Below are 26,755 nucleotides of genomic sequence, written 5' to 3'. Positions count from 1 at the left end.
GATGAACACAGCCACATGGTCTGTGAATTCATCCAATATGCTTCATGCCCTTGAAGCCTGCCTTAGGATTGTCATAGATCTCAAAGGCAAAGGCCAAATTTATTTTCTACATCACCAAATAGGATATCAAACAAATATGCAATTAATGGAATGTGGAGGTTTGGTGCCAAATTTTGATCCTTTTCACAGTTCCAAGGATAGATCGATTTACCAGGAAGCTGAATTTAGTTAATTGGGTTTAAATATTTGGATTTTATAGTTATCATACTTTTTTTCCCCCCTAAATTTAGAAATTTCCTAAATTTTAAAGTATGGCTTTAGAGGGAAAATGGCCCCATTTTTAGCATTAAAAAAAAATAACCCTCAAAATTATTAAAATGTAACAATAATGGTTTAGTAATCTTGCTGAATGACAGATGGAAACCTTCTTTGTCCTAATGTAAAATCTCAGCAGGAAGGACTCATGAACTCCTGCTGACATATCTAAGGTTGTGAAAGGGTTTTGGAGAATTAATCCTTGCATAAGCTACTTTATACCAAATGTAATGTAACTGCTTTTAGAGTTGTACATTTTAAAGATGATAATACTTCCTTGGCGATTTAAAAAAATTCTAGGGCTTTTCATATATTAAAGATGATTTAAAGTTGACTTGCAATAGATTTACTTCCAATTCATGAAATGAACAGTTGGAGAAAACACCCCAAGTCTTGATTTATGATGGTAAACTTCATAAGAAAACGAATTTACAATATTTCCTACTAAAATGGCTTTGAAATTATAGTTAAAAGACTAGACTATATTACAGCATAATATGTATTGCTCTAAACAGTTACATGAGTTCTGAATTTTCTCAGTGTAGATAATTAGCTAATTTAGGTTTAAACCCTTTTCTAGCCCTTCCCCACCCCTCCTCCAACAATTGTGTTTTTAACCTATGTGTACAGTCATGTTTCATTGATCGGGTTAATGGAAGTTTTACTATTTTGAAACTTCCCTTCCTCCTTAAACTTCTTTCTCCTGGTTGTCAGGCGAGAACATTTTAGGGGCAATGTATCAATATGTAACCATCCTAATAAAAGCTAGCTGGTAATAATGTTCATCAGCTAAAGAGTAACACAAAAATTGAATTATTGGAAGACAGTCTTTTCTTTCGTTAAGCATTAATGAAATGTCTTTGTGTTGTTAGAATGGTGGATTTTAAGAGGAGGGTCATAAAATAACCATGCTTAAAGAAATAACTGTAACGGCACTTTCTTCCTTTTCCACCCAGACCCTCGGGGCTGGTCTTCAACACATATTGAAGAAATGTAAGTAAATTTGGAAAGTTCTGATTTTCAAAAGCAAGACAAGAAACTCCTTTTCAACATTTCACGTCATTTATTAATGCAGTATACATTAGATCCAAAATCTGCATTTTCTAAGCATACTGTGTTTGGATCTTTCAGATTCTTTTGCAGTCTTAGGTTATGTCTACAGATGTACCCTTAAGTGGATGAACAACACATTCTATGATTATTGAAAATATAGTACAGAGTGAAATGATTTAAATATAATTTAGGCACATATTGATTATGAAAATAGATATCTCAATACTTCTCTGTCTTGGTAAAAATAATAAAGCAAAGAAAATAATTCATTTCTGAAGTTGCTTTCCTTCCCCTGTAAAGGTCTGATCTCCCACTATGCATATATACCCTTTACTGTTAAGGAAAGCTTTGCATATGTATATATAGAAGAATAAGCTACGTAAATATTGAAGACATGTCATTCTCCCAAAGGAGACAAAGTGGTTTTTAATGATTCCTTGCCTCAAACCGATGAGTCTGTAGAATTCAGAACCCATTTGGACACAGCTTACACCCCTGCTCTTGGGGTAGACAGAAGGACACCGGTTACTGGTAAGGAAGTAAAGGCCCTGCCCCTGCTGCTGCAGAGATAATAACTCACAAAAGCCAGGCTAAAATTTATTAAAACAAAAGAAACCAGAAATATAAGAACCACAGGTGCTGACTTATTGGTATTACATCTTGGACCAGTCAAATGCCTTTATTTTCATTTAAGTTTTTTGATAGCTATAGTCAAACTGTCAGTTTAAAGTTCCTCATTCCCCGTTGTAGGGTTTGAGCTGCGATTATATTATGTTGACTTCTAAAAGATGAATTTACCATATTCATTCATATTTTATAGCTGATTGCAGTGGATTGGGATTTAATACCTATTTCGGAGCTGGCCCTGTTTAAACTATTTAGCATTTGAATTAAATGAACGTTAATTATGCACCTTGGTTTTTTGGTTCAGAACTGTCTTCCTCTGCTTGTTTTGACTGTACAGGAGGAAACTAGGCTAGCAGTGTAAATAGATAAAATTGCCTGGTCTGGCGTTGAGTGGAACTTGCTAAGAATGAAATCCTAAGGAATGCTCATTTAAAAGTTGTAGCTGTACGTAAATCCTTCCTCCATCTGGAAAGTTCCACTGTTACTTAAGCTGACAATGATGTACAACAATGTCTCTTTCCTTCCACTCTGTCTCAATCAGTAACAGAGGATTTCTTTAATTTAGCTAATGTTTTGTTCTTAAAGAAAAAAAAAATTATAAAAATGAACCTGAAAAAAGAGCCTTGGGGAGTCTGATCTCACCATATTCACACGGTGTGACAGGTATTTAAAGTAGGGGAGGCATCACTAAAGCTACTGATATTTATAAACCTGAACAACCTTTTCAAAATTGTCATAAAGGTTAACAGTTTAAATATCCATACTGCATCTAAAGATTCAATAAATATAATTGCATATGTTGTGCTTTTCATAAATTAAAATCCTCAAATGCATTTCAAACCAAGATGGTATTTCCACATCATGCCTATTTAAAAGCAAATATAATAGATACTATTCCTGGTCACAAAGCCAGGCAAATCCCCCTAACTCCACTCAAAAGGCAGCAATCTAATCGAGCTTCCCTACATCTACTACATGAGTGCTTCTCTGTTAAAAATCAGAATGTGGAAAAAAAGTCACTTTTTTCCCTTATGCACCTCTGAGAACAAGCATAATCCTCTACATGTTTTTTTTTTTTTAAATTCCCTTCCAGTGTTATTTCTTCCAGACAGCTGAGTGGGTGGAGAAAGAAAAGTGATAAGGAGAACATTTCTCATCTTCGGCATCTTCCTCCAACCCTAGGATTCTCATCTGACGCTTTGTGACATATGTAGTGGTGTCAGCATCTCTTCAAAGATGGCGCCCTTCACGTTGGAACCCCTCAGGTTGGCTTCTTGAAGGTCACACCCAGACAGGTCGCAGTTCTGTAGGACAAAAACAGTATTCTTGGAAGTAATAGACAGATTTAAGGCCTTATCTGTTCCCTCTCAAAGGGATTCCTTGGGGCCTATCAGGAAAATGTTCCTATATAATAAAACTCAGTTACTTCTGGAAAACTTCCAGAAATTTTAGGAGAAAGTCATATTTTCTTCTATCTGTATTTATTCTCTCTAGTTGATGCTCAGGCTGACCACTGCAATATGTGTAAACAAAAGTTAATGATGAAGCATGTCCCTTCTGTGTTTTAGGCATTTAAAATCCAGAATGGACTCCTATGTAGTAAAAAGTATCTCAACAATCCATGAACAATAATAATGCAAGGCGAGGGGATGGGGGAGACTGTTTAAAAAGAAAATCTGAGAGAAAGGGATTTCACACTTCATTAGATCACATAATAGATTTTCCTTCAACTCTAACATTCTTAGAGCAAGGAATTACCTCTTTTTAACCCCCAAATTATGTGTACAGTTAAATGAGTTTTAACAAATGTATACAGCAGTGTAACCACCACCATAAGTGGGAGCTGCTTTCAAATTTCCCTTGAGATCAGGGAGTGACAGATGAGACAGGGGTTCTGGATAAGTCCTACATCCCTGGGGATGGTGGGGACAATGGTTAGAGAGCAGGGTGACTGCACACATAACCTGTCAGCAGCTGCCCCAACAGTCAACCTGATTAGTCTTTGCAATCAGCTGGATAAAGAGAAGCTTTTTGCTGTTTAACCGCATTGACTACATGCCAACTCAAACCAAGGACAAACGATCATCATCATAGGTGACAGTAACACATAATAAAAAACTAAATAATGGTGCTTATAATAGGTTTATACCTTCAGTCTTAGGCTGGTTCTTTTTGCCTTTAAGGTTAATGGGGCCTGCTACTACGCTGCTATCAAGAGAACAAGGCGAAAACATTTTAAAAAATCAACGGCAAGCTAAACGTTGACGTGCTAGTCTCTACAATCCAATCTATGCCAGGTTTTCTTCTATAGGGCTGTACTGTTCAATACGATAGTCCCAGCCACATATGGCAGCTTATATTTAAATGAATTAAAATTAAATACAATTAAAAAAATCCATCCCTCAGTGGCACTGGCCACGTTTTAAAGGCTCAGTAGCCGTATGTGGCTGGTGGTTGCTGGACTGAACAGCAGAGTCACAGAACACGCCCACTGTCGCAGAAAGAGCTACCAGAGAGCGACGACACAGACCTGTGAACAGCTGTGCAGTCTGCACGCCACATCTGCCAATCAAGATGATACGTACAAGACAGTGCTGATAAAAAAGGGGACTGGACAGAATGAAAATCTCAGGTTGAGATTCAAAAAAGAATATGATGCCGATTTAGAACAGGCTTTCCCTGAACCTGATTTCAAACACAGATGTCATGTCATTTCAATTTCTCAAGTAGTTCAAGAAATAATCTGGCCCCATTTAATTCTGTTTGGAATTAAAATTTAAGGAAACCACAATCAACTGGATTAAAAAAGCATCTATCAGACGTATCTACTTGAGGGAGACCCAAGGAAAAGAGGAGAAATGAAATCAGCTCAGACTGAATGCCAGATGAGTCTTCAAATCTGAACCTGGCATCTGTAACTGAGGTAACCAGATCCTACTCTGGAATTCAAATTTGTTTAAACAAGCAATTGAAAGGAAAGCATCCCTTCAGCTGGGCTGGCATGTTACCTGGCAGTTTTGACCAGCCAACTACTTTGTTTATGATCTCAATACATTTTGCAGGAGCTACTCAGTAATTCTAGATTAATAAAAACTCTTTCAACTTGCTGACTCACCTCCAAATCAGTTCCTGCCAGAGTCGCTCCTCTGAGGTTACAGTTCTTCAACTTTGCATTTTTTAAGGTAGCAACTCTCAGGTTAATTCCTGTCATTTGACTTCCTTCCATATCCACACCTTTCAGATTAGCACCTAAAGGGAATACATTTTAGGCATAGATGAACTTGAAAATATTTATAGTCATCTATCTTCAAAAGATGCAAGGTGACTTATAATAGAGGTGAATGATGACCTCTGGATCCTCTGGAAATGACTGTGAATTATAAATCTGTCTCTCAACCAATATACATATATAAAGAATTCTTTGTTAACAATTTGTTTGCTTACACTATGAATTAAGAATTCATGTTTTAGTCTGTATTTTTGATGGAGGAATTAAATTCGGTCTTATGATAATTAGCACTTTTAAATATGCTCTGGAAAGTTCATGGCAATGAAGATAAGCAGTGGGTCTTCTAAATATACAAATAAACGAACTGACCAGTTCACGGACACAACAAAGCAATAAGGAATTCATAAACAAAACATTATATCCAAAAATGACAAAAAACTGCCTGGCTATATGCAAACTGACTTTCTTAATTTTGGTCCGTGTAAGGCTATGCTGTTCTGTTTGAAAGTTTAAGATGCTGATACTTAATTCTCCAACTGAAGCCTCCTTAAACATTGGAGGCCACATTTCCCGAGTTCAGCTTAACAGTGTGTTTTTACCTTAGAGAAGGTAATTATAGATAGAATCTCACCTTCTAAATTGGCTTTAAGACCAGAAGGATCTTCAAAATTGCACAGTTTCAGGGATGCTCCTTCTGCATTAGAACAGAGCATCTTGACTCCCTGGAGATTTGCACACTGGCAAAGGAAAAGAGAAAAGTCCATGTATTAAGGTTCAGAATTCTGTTTGGAATAGAAAAAATTGGCTCAAACAGTAAAAGAAAAAAAAGGAGGGAAAAAAAAAGCTCAGTTTGATAAACTCACAATCTATTAGTTTCTGTTTACAATAAAGACTTTTCCAACTGAACCCAATAAAAACTGAGAAATGTTTTTAAAAAAATAGTTGTTTTAAAAGAAACAAAAGGCAAATAAACAACAGCATTCCTGCTTTACATGAAACTTAAGAGTTTAGATAAAGAAGCTGAGGAGTCTGGACCATGACATTCCTATTTCTGTTTTTATAAACAGCCCAGGCCATGACAATGTGACAGTTGAAATGTCTGGGTGAAGAAACTTGTTAGGGGTATGGATTTTCTCCTTCCTTATTATTGTAGGAATCAATCAATGAAATTCTTGATGCTCAATAATGCTACTACTACCTTCTTTTCAAAGGCCAGACTGCTAAGGCCAGTAATGAAAGGCATCATCTAGCTACAAACACCACCAAGTTGTTTGTAGGGTCTTTCTGTACCAACCGGCAATGTTGTTGCTACACCACATTGTCAATCCTGAGTACCCAAGTCACAGTATAAGATGTAAAGAGGAAAAAGCCAGAAAATATATGTTAGAATTGTAAATTATGCTAGGTAGTCTCAGAGGATTCAATGCCATCAGATCTGAACTCTAACAACTACTAGATAAGGCAGGAAGCTATCTATAAAGGTGTTTTAAAAACTGTAAGGCGAGATAGCCTCAACCACCAGAGGGCAGACAGCAGAAGCAAGAAAAACTACAATCCTGCAGCCTGTGGAACAAAAACCACATTCACAGAAAGATAGACAAGATGAAAAAGCAGAGGGCTACATACCAGATGAAGGAACAAGATAAAACCCCAGAAAAACAACTAAATGAAGTGGAGATAGGCAACCTTCCAGAAAAAGAATTCAGAATAATGATAGTGAAGATGATCCAGGACCTCGGAAAAAAAATGGAGGCAAAGATCGAGAAGATGCAAGAAAGGTTTAACAAAGACCTAAATTAATTAAAAGAACAAACAAACAGATGAACAATACAATAACTGAAATGAAAACTACACTAGAAGGAATCAATAGCAGAATAACTGAGGCAGAAGAACGGATAAGTGACCTGGAAGACAGAATGGTGGAATTCACTGCTGCGGAACAGACTAAAGAAAAAAGAATGAAAAGAAATGAAGACAGCCTAAGAGATCTCTGGGACAACATTAAACACAACAACATTCGCATTATGGGGGTCCCAAAAGGAGAAGAGAGAGAGAAAGGACCAGAGAAAATATTTGAAGAGATTATAGTCGAAAACTTCCCTAACATGGGAAAGGAAATAGCCACCCAAGTCCAGGAAGTGCAGAGAGTCCCATACAGGATAAACCCAAGGAGAAACATGCCAAGACACATAGTAATCAAATTGAAAAAAATTAAAGACAAAGAAAAATTATTGAAAGCAGCAAGGGAAAAACGACAAATAACATACAAGGGAACTCCCATAAGGTTAACAGCTGATTTCTCAGCAGAAACTCTACAAGCCAGAAGGGAGTGGCATGATATACTTAAAGTGATGAAAGGGAAGAACCTACAACCAAGATTACTCTACCCAGCAAGGATCTCATTTAGATTTGATGGAGAAATCAAAAGCTTTACAGACAAGCAAAAGCTAAGAGAATTCAGCACCACCAAACCAGCTCTACAACAAATGCCAAAAGAACTTCTCTAGGTCGGAAACACAAGAGAAAAAAGAACCTACACAACAAACCCATATCAATTAAGAAAATGGTAATAGGAACATACATATCGATAATTACCTTAAACGTGAATGGATTCAATGCTTCAACCAAAAGACACAGGCTCGCTCAATGCATACAAAAACAAGACACATCTATATGCTGTCTACAAGAGACCCACTTCAGACCTAGGTACACATAAAGACCGAAAGTGAGGGGATGGAAAAAGATATTCCATGCAAATGGAAATCAAAAGAAAGCTGGAGTAGCAATACTCATATCAGATAAAATAGACTTTAAAATAAAGAATGTTACAAGAGACAAGGAAGGACACTACATAATGATCAAGGGATCAATCCAAGAAGAAGATATAACAATTATAAATATATATGCACCGAACATAGGAGCACCTCAATACATGAGGCAACTGCTAACTACCATGAAAGGGGAAATTGACAGTAACACAATAATAGTAGGGGACTTTAACACCTCACTTACACCAATGGACAGATCATCCAAAATGAAAATAAATAAGGAAACAGAAGCTTTAAATGACACAATAGACCAGATAGATTTAATTGATATTTATAGGACATTCCATCCAAAAACAGCAGATTACACGTTCTTCTCAAGTGCACACGGAACATTCTCCAGGATAGATCACATCTTGGGTCACAAATCAAGCCTCAGTAAATTTAAGAAAATTGAAATCATATCAAGCATCTTTTCTGACCACAATGCTATAAGATTAGAAATGAATTACAGGGAAAAAAATGTAAAAAGCACAAACACATGGAGGCTAAACAATATGTTACTAAATAACCAAGAGATCACTGAAGAAATCAAAGAGGAAATAAAAAAATACCTAGAGACAAATGACAATGAAAACACGACGATCCAAAACCTATGGGATGCAGCAAAAGCAGTTCTAAGAGGGAAGTTTATAGCTATACAAGCCTACCTAAAGAAACAAGAAAAATCTCAAGTAAACAATCTAACCTTACACCTAAAGGAACTAGAGAAAGAGGAACAAGCAAAACCCAAAGTTAGCAGAAATAAAGAAATCATAAAGATCAGACCAGAAATAAATGAAATAGAAACAAAGAAAACAATAGCAAAGATCAATAAAACTAAAAGCTGGTTCTTTGAGAAGATAAACAAAATTGATAAGCCATTAGCCAGATTCATCAAGAAAAAGAGGGAGAGGACTCAAATCAATAAAATTAGAAATGAAAAAGGAGAAGTTACAACAGACACTGCAGAAATACAAAGCATCCTAAGAGACTACTACAGGCAACTCTATGCCAATAAAATGGACAACCTGGAAGAAATGGACAAATTCTTAGAAAGGTATAACCTTCCAAGACTGAACCAGGAAGAAACAGAAAATATGAACAGACCAATCACAAGTAATGAAATTGAAACTGTGATTAAAAATCTTCCAACAAACAGAAGTCCAGGACCAGATGGCTTCACAGGTGAATTCTATCAAACATTTAGAGAAGAGCTAACACCCATCCTTCTCAAACTCTTCCAAAAACCTGCAGACGAATGAACACTCCCGAACTCATCCTATGAGGCCACCATCACCCTGATACCAAAACCAGACACAGATACTACAAAAAAAGAAAATTACAGACCAATATCACTGATGAATATAGACGCAAAAATCCTCAACAAAATACTAGCAAACAGAATCCAACAACACATTAAAAGGATCATACACCATGATCAAGTGGGATTTATCCCAGGGATGCAAGGATTCTTCAATATATGCAAATCAATCAATGTGATACACCATATTAACAAATTGAAGAATAAAAACCATATGATCATCTCAATAGATGCAGAAAAAGCTTTTGACAAAATTCAACACCCATTTACACCCAGTTATGATAAAAACTCTCCAGAAAGTGGGCATAGAGGGAACCTACCTCAACATAATAAAGGCCATATATGACAAACCCACAGCGAATATCATTCTCAATGGTGAAAAACTGAAAGCATTTCCTCTAAGATCAGGAACGAGACAAGGATGTCCACTCTCACCAGTATTATTCAACATAGTTTTGGAAGTCCTAGCCATGGCAATCAGAGAAGAAAAAGAAATAAAAGGAATACAAATTGGAAAAGAAGAAGTAAAACTGTCACTGTTTGCAGATGACATGATACTATACATAGAGAATCCTAAAGATGGCACCAGAAAACTACTAGAGCTAATCAATGAATTTGGTAAAGTTGCAGGATCCAAAATTAAAGCACAGAAATCTCTTGCATTCCTATACACTAATGATGAAAAATCTGAAAGAGAAATTATGGAAACACTCCCATTTACCACTGCAACAAAAAGAATAAAATACCTAGGAATAAACCTACCTAGGGAGACAAAAGACCTGTATGCAGAAAACTATAAGACACCGATGAAAGAAATTAAAGGTGATACCAACAGATGGAGAGATATACCATGTTCTTGGATTGGAAGAATCAGCATTGTGAAAATGACTATACTACCCAAAGCAATTTACAGATTCAATGCAATACCTGTCAAATTACTAACGGCATTTTTTACGGAACTAGAACAAATCATCTTAAAATCTGTATGGAGACACAAAAGACCCCGAATAGCCACAGCAGTCTTGAGGGAAAAAAACGGAGCTGGAGGAATCAGACATCCTGACTTCAGACTATACTACAAACCTACAGTAATCAACACAATATGGTACTGGCACAAAAACAGAAACATAGATCAATGGAACAAGATAGATTTAAGCCCAGAGATAAACCCACGCACCTATGTCAACTAATCTATGACAAAGGAGGCAAAGATATACAATGGAGAAAAGACAGTCTCTTCAATAAGTGGTGCTAGGAAAACTGGACAGCTACATGTAAAAGAATGAAATTAGAATACTCCCTAACACCATACACAAAAATAAACTCAAAATGGATTCGAGACCTAAATGTAAGACTGGACACTATAAAACTCTTAGAGGAAAACATAGGAACAAAACTCTTTAACTTAAATCGCAGCAAGATCTTTTTTGATCCACCTCCTAGAGTCATGGAAATAAAAACAAAAATAAACAAATGGGACCTAATGAAACTTAAAAGCTTTTGCACAGCAAAGGAAACCATAAACTAGACAAAAAGACAACCCTCACAATGGGAGAAAATATTTGCAAACAAATCAACGGACAAAGGATTAATCTCCAAAATATATAAACAGCTCATTCAGCTCAATATTAAAGAAACAACCCAATCCAAAAATGGGCAGAAGACCTAAATAGACATTTCTCCAAAGAAGACATACAGATGGCCAAGAAGCACATGAAAAGCTGCTCAACATCACTAATTATTAGAGAAATGCAAATCAAAACCACAATGAGGTATCACCTCACACCAGTTAGAATGGGCATCATCAGAAAATCTACAAACAACAAATGCTGGAGAGGGTGTGGAGAAAAGGGAACCCTCTTGCACTGCTGGTGGGAATGTAAATTGATACAGCCACTACGGAGAACAGTATGGAGGTTCCTTAAAAAACTAAAAATAGAATTACCACATGATCCAGCAATCCCACTGCTGGGCATATACCCAGAGAAAACCATAATTCAAAAAGACACATGCACCCCAATGTTCATTGCAGCACTATTTACAATAGCCAGGTCATGGAAGCAACCTAAATGCCCATCGACAGACGAACGGATAAAGAAGTTGTGGTACATATATACAATGGAATATTACTCAGCCATAAAAAGGAACGAAATTGAGTCATTTGTTGAGACGTGGATGGATCTAGAGACTGTCATATAGAGTGAAGTAAGTCAGAAAAGAAAAACAAATATCGTATATTAACGCAAGTATGTGGAACCTAGAAAAATGGTACAGATGAATCGGTTTGCAGGGCAGAAGTTGAGACACAGATGTAGAGAACGAAGTATGGACACCAAGGGGGAAAACTGTGGTGGGGTGGGGATGGTGGTGTGCTGAATTGGGCGATTGGGATTGACATGTATACACTGATGTGTATAAAATTGATGACTGATTAAAAAAAATAAAAAATAAATAAAAAATAAAAACTGTAAGGCACTACATAAATGACAACTGTAGTTATTATGAATTAGATCTAAAGAAGATTTATCTTTAAATTTTTAATGTTTTATCTTTAAACCTTTAAATCTAAAGATTTCTTCAGAAGATTTCTGAAGAAATCTAAAATCCAAAGGCTGATCAAGTTATGTGATAGCTATACCTAACAAGAAAAATCCTTGTTTCATAAGTGCAATTTCATTCACCCTACAGTCAATTCTAGTGAAAGGGAGATAAGCTATAGGCCATTTCAAATCACAGATAACTGACGAACACATGTGCATTTCCATCTATGCCTGTGCTTTAATACCAGGTAGTACAGAAGCTCAGACTGACAGGTAGGACAATGAGGACCTGGAAGGACCAACATAACTCAAAGATGACTGGATTTTATGTACTTGAAAATGTAACAGGACAGGAAGCCGATAACTTGAAAATAAATGTCTCTCGTTCCCTATGTTATGCTCCCAGGTAAAACAGACTGTAAGCATTATGAAAAGTTTCCAAGGTAATTATATAAGTACTGCTCTATACTCAAGGCTATGCTAGGGAATCTCAAAAAGAAACAAATATATAAGAAATTCAAGTGAAGTTTTCTGTCTTCAACCACAGAAAGCGTTTCACCCTCTATTTATCTAATGGTAAAGCAGGTCACCAACACTGAGACCTCAGAATTCAGCTACTACGTAAACCAGCATTGCAGCTGTAAGAATTGGGCTATTTACTATATCAAGGGGCAATGGGTTTTGATGAAAGCAGTTAGGTTATTACTGTTTCTTTAAAGTACAATAATGATATTAAGATTGTTTTTAAAATGGCCCTTATCTTTAAGAGATAAATAAAATAAATACAAGTGAAATTATGAGTTGCTGTAAAATAATCTTTGGAGAGGTACAGACAATACACAATTGTTTAAACACTGATACTGTTGAAGCTGAGGAACGGAGATATAAGGAGGATTCACTATACTAGCTCATTTTTGTTTATGTTTGACATTTTCCAAAGGAAAAAGTCATTTAAAAAAGACATAAGGAAAAGAAAATACACGGCTTAGAGTCTAGTTCTAACACTGCTGACAAACTAGGCTTTGGGGCTTGGGCAAGTCTCCAGGTTTCAGTTTCTTAGTCTGTAACATGGGGTCACGCTCGACCATCAAGGTCCCTTCCAGCTCTTACCATACTATAAGTCTTGCACTGGGAATGTGCAATGGATTCGTAACAGCCGGATTATTATACCAGCTTTTACACAGCAGACTAAAGTCAATAATGGCAGTTGGAGTACATGGAAGAAACACTCTAAAGGATGTTGACAGAACAGAGGGTGCAGCTCAGACATGGACCACGTAACTGTGATAACATCTGAGGTCATCTTGGTCGACAGCAAAATTGGAGGGTTCCTATGGAAAGGTTTCACAGCCCATGAGGGAGGGATGAATTAGGAGAGAAGTTCAACAAGAGGGGTGGAACCATTAGGTGCATCTTGTGCTTAGAGCACATCATATTTTGTGGACACTGCAATATGTACAGCCATTCATCAGCAGTCATCTTCAAGTGCCAAAGACAATTAGCGATTAGTTTTGACTTTCACGGCCCACACACTCTGGGCAACAACTCCTCAACATGAGCCATTTTTTATCAATAATTAAATTTGCAATTCTATAGCACTCCAGTATGTATCAGATAAAATTACATAGGCCGTTGAGAGACCAGTAAAAGGACCTTGAGCTCACCTCCTCTCATGAGCACACCAAAATCACAACTAACTGCTGAACAAACCAGTGATAAAAGAGACTGAAACCTACCAAAAAAAAGATACTCTAAATCCAAAGACATAAGGAAGAAACTATGAGATGGTAGGAGTGGTGCACTCACAATATAATCAAATCCCATACCAACCAGGTGGGCGATGCACAAACTGGAGAATAGTTATATCACAGAAGTTCTCCCACAGGAGTGACAGCTCTAAGCCCCATGCCAGGCTCCCCAGCTTAAAGGTCCGGCATCAGGAGGAGGAGCCCCCTGAGCATTTGGCTTTGAAGGCCAGCGGGGCCTGATTGGAGGAGCTCCACAGGACTGGCGGAAACAGGGACTCCACTCCTGAAGAGCACACACACGATCTTGCATGCACTGGGGCCCAGGGCAAAAGTAATGATTCCATAGGAGCCTGGGACAGACCTAGCTGCTGGTCTTGGAGGGTCTCCTGGGGAGGTGGTGTGGGGGCAACAGCTGTGGCTCTCTCTGGGATCATAAAAGTTGGTGGCGGACATAGCAAGGATCTATGTGAACTCTGGCTGGAGGCAGACATTTTGGGTCCTTGGCACCAAGACCTGGCCCCAACCAACAGCCTGTAGGCTCCAGTGCTGGGATGCCTCAGGCCAACCAACTAACAGTGTGGAAACACAGAGCCACCTATCAACAGACAGGCTGCCTAAAGACTTCCTGAGCCTACAGACACCTCTAGACATGCCCCCGGACACAGCCCTGCCCACCAGAGGGCCAAGACCCAGCTCCACCCACCAGTGCGCAGGCACCAGCCCTTTCGGCTAGGTAGCCTGCACAAGCTTCTAGACAAGCCTCACACGGCAGGGGGCAGACACCAGAAGCAAGAAAACTATGGTCCTGCAGCACTGAGTCCGCAAACATAGGTCAGAAAGTACCCTAGGACCAGGCTGGCCCTTGGGTGACGAGAGAGGAGTGTACTGCTGGGACACATAGGACAACCCCTACTGAGGGCCACTTCTCCAAGGTCAAGAAACATAAGCCACTACATACATAAAAATAAAACAATAACTTAAACAAAATGAGATGGCAAAGAAATAAGTTCCAGAAGAAGGAACAAGATAAAACCCCAGAAGCAGAACAAATAAGGGCAGTGGAGATAGGCAATCTACCTGAGAAAGAGTTCAGAGTAATGATCGTACAGATGATCCAAGAACTCGGGGGAAAAATGGATGCACAGAGCGAGAAGCTGCAAGAAGGTCTTCAGCAAAGAGTTAGAAAATATAAAGAATAACAAACAGAGTTGAAGAATACAATAACTGAAGTGAAAAATACACTAGAAGCAATCAGTAGCAGAATAAATCAGGCAGCAGAACAAAGCAGTGAGCTGGAAGACAGAGTGGTGGAAATCACTGCCGTGGAACAGAATAAAGAAAAAATAATGAAAACAAATGAGGAGAGTTTAAGAGCCCTCTGTGGCAAATGTCAAACATACCAACATTCACATTAAAGGGGTCCCAGAAGGAGACGAGGGAGAGAAAGAGCCTGAGAAAATATTTGAAGAGATAATAGCTAAAAATGTCCCTGACGTGGGAAAGGAAATAGTCACCAAAGTCCAGGAAGCACAGAGAGTGCCATACAGGGTTAACCCAAGGAGGAACACACTCAGACACATAATAATCAAATTGATAAAAATTAAAGACAAAGAGAAAATATTAAAAGCAACAAGGTTAAAGCAACAAATAACATACAAGGAAATCCCCAGAAGACTATCAGCTGATTTCTTAGCAGAAACTCTGCAGGCCAGAAAGTAGTAGCACGATATATTTAAAGTGATGAAAGGGAAAAACCTCCAGCCAAGAATACTCTACCCAGCAATGCTCTCGTTCAGATTTGACGGAGAAATCAAAAGCTTTACAGACAAGCAAAATTTAACAGAATTCAGCACCACCAAACCAGTTTTACAACAAATGCTAAAGGAACTTCTCCAAGTGGAAAAGAAAAGGTCACAGCTAGAAACAAGAAAATTATAAAATGGGAAAGTTCACTGGTAAAGGCAACTATACAGTAAAGGTAGGAAATCATCCACACACAAATATGATACCAAAACCAGTAATTGTGAGGAGTACAAATGCAGGATATTTAAAATGCATTTGAAATTAAGAGATCAGCAACTTAAAACAATAATGTATACATACAGACTGCTATATCAAAACATCATGGTAACTACAAACAAAAAAATCTGTAATAGATACATACACAAAAAAGAAAAAGGAACCCAAACACAACACTAAAGATAGTCATCAAATCACAACAAAAGAGGAAACAAAGAAAAAAGACCTACAAAAACAAATCCAAAACAATTAACAAAATGGCAATAAGAACATACATATTGATAATTACCTTAAATATAAATGGATTAAATGCTCCAACCAAAAGACATAGACTGACTGCATATAAAAACAGGACCCATATATATGCTGTCTACAAGAGACCGACTTCAGAGCTAGAGACACATACAGACTGAAAGTGAGGTGATGGAAAAAGGTATTCCATGCAAACAGAAATCAAAAGAAGGCTGGAGTAGCAACACTCATATCAGACAAAATTGACTGTAAAATAAAAGACTGTTACAAGAAACAAAGAAGGACACTACATAATGAACAAGGGATTAATCCAAGAAGATATAACAACTGTAAATATGTATGCACCCAATGTAGAAGCTCTTCAACATATAAGGCAGATGTTAACAGACATAAAAGAAGAAATTGAGAGTAACACAGTAATAGTTGGGGACTTTAGTACCCCACTTACATCAATGGACAGAAAATCCAGACAGAAAATCAATAAGGAAACACAGGCCTTAAATGAGACATCAGACCAGATGGACTTGATATTTATAGAGCATTCCCTCCGAAAGCAGCAGAATACACATTCTTTTCAAACGCACATGGAACATTCTCCAGAATTGATCACATGCTGGGCCACAAAGCAAGTCTTGGTAAATTTAAGAAAACTGAAATTGTATCAAGCATCTTTTCCAACCACAACACTATGAGATTAGGAATCAACTACAAGAAAAAAACTGCAAAAAACACAAAAGTGTGGAGGCTAAACAATATGCTACTAAACAACCAACGGATCACTACAGAAATCAAAGAGGAAACCAAAAAATACCCAGAGGGGACTTCCCTGGTGGTCCAGTGGTTAAGAATCTGCCTTCCGATGCAGGGGACGCGGGTTCGATCCCTGGTTGGGGAACTAAGATCCCACATGCCGCGGGGCAACTAAGCCCGCGCGTCACAACTACTGAGACTGCGCACTCTGGAGCCTGCGCGCCACATCTAGAGAGAAGCCCACATGCCGCAATGAAGAGCCCATGCACCGCAACAAAAGATCCCGCATGCTGCAATGAAGATCCCGCATGCTGCAACTGAGACCTAACACAGCCAGTTAAACAAATATATGTATTAAAAAACAAACAAACAAAACAAAAAATACCTAGAGACAAATGAAGATGAAAACACAATGATACAAAACCTATGGGATGCAGCAAAAGCAATTCTAAGAGGGAAGTTTATACTGATAAAAGCTTACTTCAGGAAACAAGAAAAATCTCAAATAAACAACCTAACCTTACACCTAAAGCAACTGGAGGAAGAAGAACAAACAAAACCCAAAGTTAGTAGAAAGAAAGAAATCATACAGATCAGAGCAGAAATAAATGAAATGGAGACTAAGAAAACAATAGCAAAGATCAATGAAACTAAAAGCTGGTTCTCTGAGAAGAAAAAGAAAACTAAAGGGAAGGGCCCAAATCAATAAAATTAGAAATGAAAAAGGAGACGTTACAAGCAACACCATAGAAATACAAAGGACCATAAGAGACGACTACAAGCAACTATATGCCAATAAAATGGGCAACCTAGAACAAATGAACAAATTCTTAGAAAGGTACAATCTCGCAAAACTGAACCAGGAAGAAATAGAAAATATGAACAGACCAATTACAAGTACTGAAATTGAATCTGTGATTAAAAAAACTCCCAACAAACAAAACTCCAGAACCAGAAAGCTCCACAGGCGAATGCTATCAAACATTTAGAGAAGAGTTAACACCTACACTTCTGAAACTATTCCAAAAAATTGCACAGGAAGAAGCACTTCCAAACTCACTCTATAATGCCACCATCACCCTGATACCATAATCAGACAAAGATACCACAAAAAAAGAAAATTACAGGAGATTATCAGGCAAAAATCCTCAACAAAATACTAGCAAACCAAAGCCAGCAATACATTAAAAGGATCATATACGATAATCAAGTGGGATTTATCCCAGGGATGCAAGGATTTTTCAACATCTGCAAACCGATCAGTGTGATACATCCCATTAACAAACTGAAGAATAAAAACCATATTATCATCTAAATAGATGCAGAAAAAGCTTTTCATAAAATTCAACATCCAAATTGGTTCAAGATGGTGGAGTAGAAGGACATGCTCTCACTCCCTCTTGTGAGAACACTGGAATCACAACTAACTGCTGAACAATCATCAACAGGAAGACACTGGAACTCACCAAAAAAGATATCCCACATACAAAGACAAAGGAGAAGCCACAATGAGATGGTAGGAGGGGCGCAATCACAATAAAACCAAATCCCATAACTGCTGGGTGGGTGACCCACAAACTGGAGAACTCTTATACCACAGAAGTCCACCCACTGGAGTGAAGGTTCTGAGCCCCACGTCAGGCTTCCGAACCTGGGGTCCGGCAGCGGGAGGAGGAATTCCTAGAAAATCAGACTTTGAAGGCTAGCAGGGTTTGATTGCAGGACTTCGACAGGACTGAAGTAAACAGAGACTCCACTCTTGGAGGGCACACACAAAGTAATGTGCGCATCGGGACCCAGGGGAAGGAGCAGTGACCCCATAGAGACTGAACCAGACCTACCTGCTAGTGTTGGGGGGTCTACTGCAGAGGCAGGGGGTGGCTCTGTCTCACTGTGAGGACAAGGACACGGGAAGCAGAAGTTCTGGGAAGTATTCCTTGGCGTGAGCCCTCCCAGAAGCCGCCATTAGCCCCACCAAACAGCCCTGTTGTTGTCTGGCCTGAGGCTCCAGTGTTGGGTCGCCTCAGACCAAACAACCAATAGGGAGGGGACCCAGCCCCACCCACCAGCAGACAAACAGATTAAAGTTTTACTGAGCTCTGCCCACCAGAGCAACAGCCAGCTCTACCCACCACCAGTCCCTCCCATCAGGAAACTTGCACAAGCCTCTTAGATAGCCTCATCCACCAGAGGGCAGACAGCAGAAGCAAGAAGAACTACAATCCTGCAGCCTGTGGAACAAAAACCACATTCACAGAAAGATAGACAAGATGAAAAGGCAGAGGGCTATGTACCAGATGAAAGAACACGACAAAACCCCAGAAAAACAACTAAATGAAGTGGAGATAGAATTCAGAATAATGATAGTGAAGATGATCCAGAACCTCGGAAAAAGAATGGAGCCAAAGATTGAGAAGATGCAAGAAATGTTTAACAAAGACCTAGAAGAATTAAAGAACAAACAAACAGAGATGAACAATACAATAACTGAAATGGAAAATACACTAGAAGGAATCAATAGCAGAATAACTGAGGCAGAAGAACGGATAAGTGACCTGGAAGACAGAATGGTGGAATTCACTGCTGCAGAACAGAATAAAGAAAAAAGAATGAAAAGAAATGAAGACAGCCTAAGAGACCTCTGGGACAACATTAAACGCAACAAAATTCGCATTACAGGGGTCCCAGAAGGAGAAGAGAGAGAGAAAGGACCAGAGAAAATATCTGAAGAGATTATAGTCGAAAACTTCCCTAACATTGGAAAGGAAATAGCCACCCAAGTCCAGGAAGCACAGAGAGTCCCATACAGGATAAAGCCAAGGAGAAACACGCCGAGACACATAGTAATCAAACTGGCAAAAATTAAAGACTGAGAAAAATTACTGAAAGCAGCACGGGAAAAACAACAAGTAAGATACAAGGGAACCCCCATAAGGTTAACAGCTGATTTCTCAGCAGAAACTCTACAAGCCAGAAGGGAGTGGCATGATATACTTAAAGTGATGAAAGGGAAGAGCCTACAACCAAGATTACTCTACCCGGCAAGGATCTCATTCAGATTCGATGGAGAAATCAAAAGCTTTACAGACAAGCAAAAGTTAAGAGAATTCAGCGCCACCAAACCAGCTCTACAACAAATATTAAAGGAACTCCTCTAAGTGGGAAACACAAGAGAAGAAAAGGACCTACAAAAACAAACCCAAAACAATTAACAAAATGGTATTGATATTTACCTTAAACATGAAAGGATTAAATGCTCCAACCAAAAGACACAGGCTTGCTGAATGGATACGAAAACAAGACCCATATATATGCTGTCTACAAGAGACCCACTTCAGACCTAGGGACACATACAGACTGAAAGTGAGGGGGTGGAAAAAGGTATTCCATGCAAATGGAAGTCAAAAGAAAGCTGGAGTAAGCAATACTCATATCAGGTAAAATAGACTTTAAAATAAAGAATGTTACAAGAGACAAGAAAGGACACTACATAATGATCAAGGGATCAATCCAAGAAGAAGATATAACAATTATAAATATATATGAACCCAACATAGAAGTACCTCAATACATAAGGCAAATGCTAACAGCTATAAAAGAGGAAACTGAGAGTGACACAATAATAGTGGGGGACTTTAACACCTCACTTACACCAATGGACAGATCATCCAAACAAAATTAATAAAGAAACACAAGTTTTAAATGACACAATAGACCAGGCAGATTTAATCGATATTTATAGGACATTCCATTCAAAAATAGCAGATTACACTTTCTTCTCAAGTGCGCATGGAACATTCTCCAGGATAGATCACATCTTGGGTCACAAATCAAGCCTCAGTAAATTTAAGAAAATTGAAATCATATCAAGCATCTTTTCTGACCACAATGCTATGAGATTACAAATCAACTACAGAGAAAAAAAACGTAAAAAACACAAACACATGAAGGCTAAACAATACGTTACTAAATAGCCAAGCGATCACTGAAGAAATCAAAGAGGAAATCAAAAAATACCTAGAGACAAATGACAATGAAAACACGACAATCCAAAAACTATGGGATGCAGCAAAAGCAGTTCTAAGAGGGAAGTTTATAGCTATACAAGCCTACCTCAAGAAACAAGAAAAATCTCAAATAAACAATCTAACGTTACACCTAAAGCAATTAGAGAAAGAAGAACAAGCAAAACCCAAAGTTAGCAGACTGAAAGAAATCATAAAGATCAGAGCAGAAATAAATGAAACAGAAACAAAGAAAACAATAGCAAAGATCAATAAAACTAAAAGCTGGTTCTTTGAGAAGATAAACAAAATTGATAAACCGTTAGCCAGACTCATCACGAAAAAGAGGGAGAGGACTCAAATCAATAAAATTAGAAATGAAAAAGGAGAAGTTACAACAGACACCGCAGAAATACAAAGCATCCTAAGAGACTACTACAAGCAACTCTATACCAATAAAATGGACAACCTGGAAGAAATGGACAAATTCGTAGAAAGGTATAACCTCCCAAGCCTGAACCAGGAAGAAATAGAAAATATGAACAGACCAATCACAAGTAATGAAATTGAAACTGTGATTAAAAATCTTCCAACAAATAAAGGTCCAGGACCAGATGGCTTCACAGGTGAATTCTATCAAACATTTAGAGAAGAGCTAACACCCATGCTTCTCAAACTCTTCCAAAAATTTGCACAGGAAGGAACATTCCCAAACTCATTCTATGAGGCCACCATCACCCTGATACCAAAACCAGACAAAGATACTACAAAAAAAGAAAATTACAGACCAATATCACTGATGAATATAGATGCAAAAATCCTCAACAAAATACTAGCAAACAGAATCCAACAACACATTAAAAGGATCATACACCATGACCAAGTGGGAATTATCCCAGGGATGCAAGGATTCTTCAATATACGCAAATGAATGTGATACACCATATTAACAAATTGAAGACTAAAAAGCATATGATCATGTCAATAGAGGCAGAAAAAGCTTTTGACAAAATTCAACACCCATTTATGATAAAAACTCTCCAGAAAGTGGGCATAGAGGGAACCTACCTCAACATAATAAAGGCCATATATGACAAACCCACAGCAAACATCGTTCTCAATGGTGAAAAACTGAAAGCATTTCCTCTAAGATCAGGAACAAGTTAAGGATGTCCACTCTCACCACTATTATTCAACATAGTTTTGGAAGTCCTAGCCATGGCAATCAGAGAAGAAAAAGAAATAAAAGGAATACAAATTGGAAAAGAAGAATTAAAACTGTCACTGTTTGCCAATGACATGATACTATACATAGAGAATCCTAAAGATGGCACCAGAAAACTACTAGAGCTAATCAATGAATTTGGTAAAGTTGCAGGATACAAAATTAATGCACAGAAACCTCTTGCATTCTTATACACTAATGATGACAAATCTGATAGAGAAATTAAGGAAACACTCCCATTTACCATCGCAACAAAAAGAATAAAATACCTAGGAACAAACCTACTTAGGGAGACAAAAGACCTGTATGCAGAAAACTATAAGACACTGATGAAAGAAATTAAAGATGATACAAACAGACGGAGAGACAGACCATGTTCTTGGATTGGAAGAATCAATACTGTGAAAATGACTATACTACCCAAAGCAATCTACAGTTTCAATGCAATCCCTATCAAATTACCAATGGCATTTTTTACAGAACTAGAACAAAAAATCTTACAGTTTGTGTGGAGACACAAAAGACCCCAAATAGCCAAAGCAGTCTTGAGGGAAAAAAACGGAGCTGAAGGAATCAGACTCCCTGACTTCAGACTATACTACAAAGCTACAGTAATCAAGACAATATGGTACTGGCACAAAAACAGAAACAGAGATCAATGGACCAAGATAGAAAGCCCAGAGATAAACCCATGCACCTATGGTCAACTAATCTATGACAAAGGAGGTAAGGATATACAATGGAGAAAAGACAGTCTCTTCAATAAGTGGTGTTGGGAAAACTGGACAGCTACATGTAAAAGAATGAAATTAGAACACTCCCTAACACCATACACAAAAATAAACTCAAAATGGATTAAAGACCTAAATGTAAGACCAGACAGTATAAAACCCTTACAGGAAAACATAGGAAGAACACTCTTTGACATAAATCACAGCAAGATCTTTTTTGATCCACCTCCTAGAGTAATGGAAATAAAAACAAAAAGAAACAAATGGAACCTAATGAAACTTAAAAGCTTTTGCACAGCAAAGGAAACCATAAACTAGACGAAAAGACAACCCTCACAATGGGAGAAAATATTTGCAAACGAATCAACGGACAAAGGATTAATTTCCAAAATATATAAACAGCTCATGCAGCTCAATATTAAAGAAACAAACAACCCAATCCAAAAATGGGCAAAAGACCTAAATAGACATTTCTCCAAAGAAGACATACAGATGGCCAAGAAGCACATGAAAAGCTGCTCAACATCACTAATTATTAGAGAAATGCAAATCAAAACTACAATGAGGTATCACCTCACACCAGTTAGAATGGGCATCATCAGAAAATCTACAAACAACAAATGCTGGAGAGGGTGTGGAGAAAAGGGAACCCTCTTGCACTGTTGGTGGGAATGTAAATTGATACAGCCACTATGGAGAACAGTACGGAGGTTCCTTAAAAAACTAAAAATAGAATTACCATATGACCCAGCAATTCCACTACTAGGCATATACCCAGAGAAAACCATAATTCAAAAAGACACATGCACCCCAATGTTCATTGCAGCACTATTTACAACAGCCGAGACATGGAAGCAAACTAAATATCCATGGACAGATTAATGGATAAAGAAGATGTGGCATATATATACACAAGGGAATATTATTCAGCCATAAAAAAGAATGAAATAATTCCATTTGCAGCAATATAGGTGGATCTAGGGATTATCATACTAAGTGAAGCCAGACAGAGAAAGATAAATATATGATATTGCTTATATGTGGAATCTAAAAAAACATAAAGATACAAATGAACTTATTTCCAAAACAGGAGACTCACAGACATAGGAAATAAATGTGTGGTTACCAAATGGGGGAAAAGGGGATGGGAAGAGGGATAAATTAGGAGGTCGGGATTAACATATACATATTACTATATGTAAAATAGATAACCAATGAGGACCTACTGTATAGCACAGGAAATTATACTCAATATTTTGTAATAACCTATAAGGGAAGAGAATCTGAAAAAAACTGTATATATATGTATATATGTGTATATACACACACACACACATATATGTAACTGAATCACTGTGCTGTACAACTGAAACTAACATGATATTGTGAATCAACTACACATCAATAAAAAAATTATATATATATAATATATACACATATATATTATATATACATATTGGCCTTCACATCAATTATACAATGTGGGTAGAACAAGAATTTAAAGATAAGAAAATTTATGGTTCAGGCTCACAGTAATGCTATAATTAAATAGAACTCAAAACCAGTTGTATTCAATGATCCAATCTGTCATATCTTTTTTTTTTTTCATTCCTTAACAGAAACCAACCAAGCTGCCTCTCAGCATTTCACTATTTAAAGATTAGATCCTTTAGATTTTTCCTTTGTACTGTTAGTGTTTTGCTTATTTTCTTATTTATTTGATCCTTCATCATAAGATGGAACGAGGAAATGTGTTGGCATATTTTGTTATTAGATCCAAGTGTCATGGAAAAATACACTGCAGCTAAGGAACAAAGCCAAAATTGTAAAAGTCAATAAACAGAGAGGAGAAGATTGTGGAAGAGTAAGACGCGGAGATCACCTTCCTCCTCACAGATACATCAGAAATACATCTACACGTGGAACTGCTCCTATAGAACACCCACTGAACGCTGGCAGAAGACGTCAGACCTCCCAAAAGGCAAGAAACTCCCCACATACCTGGGTAGGGCAAAAGAAAAAAGAAACAACACAGACAAAAGAATAGGGACGGGACCTGCACCAGCGGGAGGGAGCTGTGAAGGAGGAAAGGTTTCCACACACTAGGAAGCCCCTTCGCGGCAGAGACTGCGGGTGGCGGAGGGGGGAAGCTTCGGAGCCACGGAGGAGAGCGCAGCCACAGGGGTGCGGAGGGCAAAGCAGAGAGATTCCCGCACAGAGGATCGGTGCCAACCAGCCCTCACCAGCCCGAGAGGCTTGTCTGCTCCCCCGCCGGGGCGGGCGGGGGCTGGGAGTTGAGGCTCAGGCTTCGGTTGGATCGCAGGGAGAGGACTGGGGTTGGCGGCGTGAACACAGCCTGAAGGGGTTAGCGCACCACAGCTTGCCGGGACGGAGTCCGGGAAAAGGTTTGGAGCTGCCGAACAGGCAAGAGACTTTTTCTTCCCTCTTTGTTTCCTGGTGCGCGAGGAGAGGGGATTCATAGCGCTGCCTAAACGAGCTCCAGAGACGGGCGCGAGCCGCGGCTATCAGCGCGGACGCCAGAGACAGGCAGGAGATGCTAAGGCTGCTGCGGCCGCCACCAAGAAGCCTGTGTGCGAGCACAGGTCACTCTCCACACCGCCCCTCCCGGGAGCCTGTGCAGCCCGCCACTGCCAGGGTCCCGTGATCCAGGGACAACGCCCCTGGGAGAACACACGGCGCACCTCAGGCTGCTGCAACGTTACACACCGCCGCAGGCTCGCCCCGCCTCCATACCCCTCCCTCCCCTCGGCCTGAGTGAGCCAGAGCCCCCGAAGCAGCTACTCCTTTAACCCCGTCCTGTCTGAGCAAAGAACAGACGCCCTCAGGCGACCTACATGCAGAGGCAGGTCCAAATCCAAAGCTCAAACCCAGGAGCTATGCGAACAAAGAAGAGAAAGGTAAATTTCTCCCAGCAGCCTCAGAAGCAGCGGATTAAAGCTCCACAAACAACTTGATGTACCTGCATCTGTGGAATACCTGAATAGACAACGAATCATCCCAAATTGAGGAGGTGGACTTTGGGAGCAACGATATATATATTTTTTTCCCTTTTTCTCTTTTTGTGAGTGTGTACGTGTATGCTTCTGTGTGAGATTTTTGTCTGTATAGCTTTGCTTTCACCATTTGTCCTAAGGTTCTGTCCGTCTGGTTTTTTTTTCTTTAAAAATTTTTTTTTCTTAATAACTATTTTTTATTTTAATAACTATATTTTATTTTATCTTACTTTATTTTATTTTATCCTCTTTCTTTTTTTCTTTCTATTTTTCCTCCCTTTTATTCTGAGCCGTGTGGATGAAAGGCTCTTGGTGCTCCAGCGATGCATCAGGGCTGTGCCTCTGAGGTGGGAGAGCCAACTTCAGGACACTGTTCCACAGGAGACCTCCCAAGCTCCACGTAATACCAAACGACGAAAATCTCCCAGACATCTCCATCTCAACACCAAGACCCAGCTTCACTCAATGACCAGCAAGCTATAGTGCTGGACACCCTATGCCAAACAACTAGCAAGACAGGAACACAGTCCCATCCATTAGCAGAGAGGCTGCCTAAAATCATAATAAGTCCACAGACACCCCAAATCACACCACCAGACATGGACCTGCCCACCAGAAAGACAAGATCCAGCCTCATCCACCAGAACACAGGCACTAGTCCCCTCCACGAGGAAGCCTACACACCCTACTGAACCAACCTTAGCCACTGGGGACAGATACCAAAAACAACAGGAACTACGAACCTGCAGCCTGTGAAAAGGAGACCCCCAAACACAGTAAGATAAGCAAAATGAGAAGATAGAAAAACACACAGCAGATGAAGGAGCAAGGTAAAAACACACCAGACCTAACCAATGAAGAGGAAATAGGCAGTCTACCTGAAAAAGAATTCAGAATAATGATAGTAAAGATGATCCAAAATCTTGGAAATAGAATAGACAAAATGCATGAAACATTTAACAAGGACCTAGAAGAACTGAAGAGGAACCAAGCAATGATGAAAAACACAATAAATGAAATTAAAAATACTCTAGAAGGGATCAATAGCAGAATAACTGAGGCAGAAGAATGGATAAGTGACCTGGAAGATAAAATAGTGGAAATAACTACTGCAGAGCAG

At 38.7% G+C, this 26,755-nt stretch overlaps 1 protein-coding gene across 1 annotated transcript in view; it reads right to left on the bottom strand.

The window, feature by feature from the left end:
• Positions 1-1,358: 1,358 nt before the first annotated feature.
• KCTD9 (potassium channel tetramerization domain containing 9) overlaps positions 1,359-26,755 on the bottom strand; it is a 58,566-nt gene continuing 33,169 nt past the window's right edge. The window contains exons 10-12 of the mRNA XM_059926243.1: positions 5,856-5,961; positions 5,111-5,244; positions 1,359-3,299 (exon numbers count right to left, since the gene is read on the bottom strand). Of these exons, the coding sequence (XP_059782226.1) occupies positions 3,183-3,299; positions 5,111-5,244; positions 5,856-5,961 (357 nt within the window). The 3' untranslated portion in view covers positions 1,359-3,182. The remainder of the gene's footprint in view (positions 3,300-5,110; positions 5,245-5,855; positions 5,962-26,755) is intronic.

Source organism: Balaenoptera ricei, chromosome 6, assembly GCF_028023285.1.
Source record: "Balaenoptera ricei isolate mBalRic1 chromosome 6, mBalRic1.hap2, whole genome shotgun sequence".
NCBI classification, from domain to species: domain Eukaryota; kingdom Metazoa; phylum Chordata; class Mammalia; order Artiodactyla; family Balaenopteridae; genus Balaenoptera; species Balaenoptera ricei.
The sequence above is the reverse complement of the archived record's forward strand: the minus strand, read 5'-3'. Positions and strand labels throughout refer to the sequence as shown.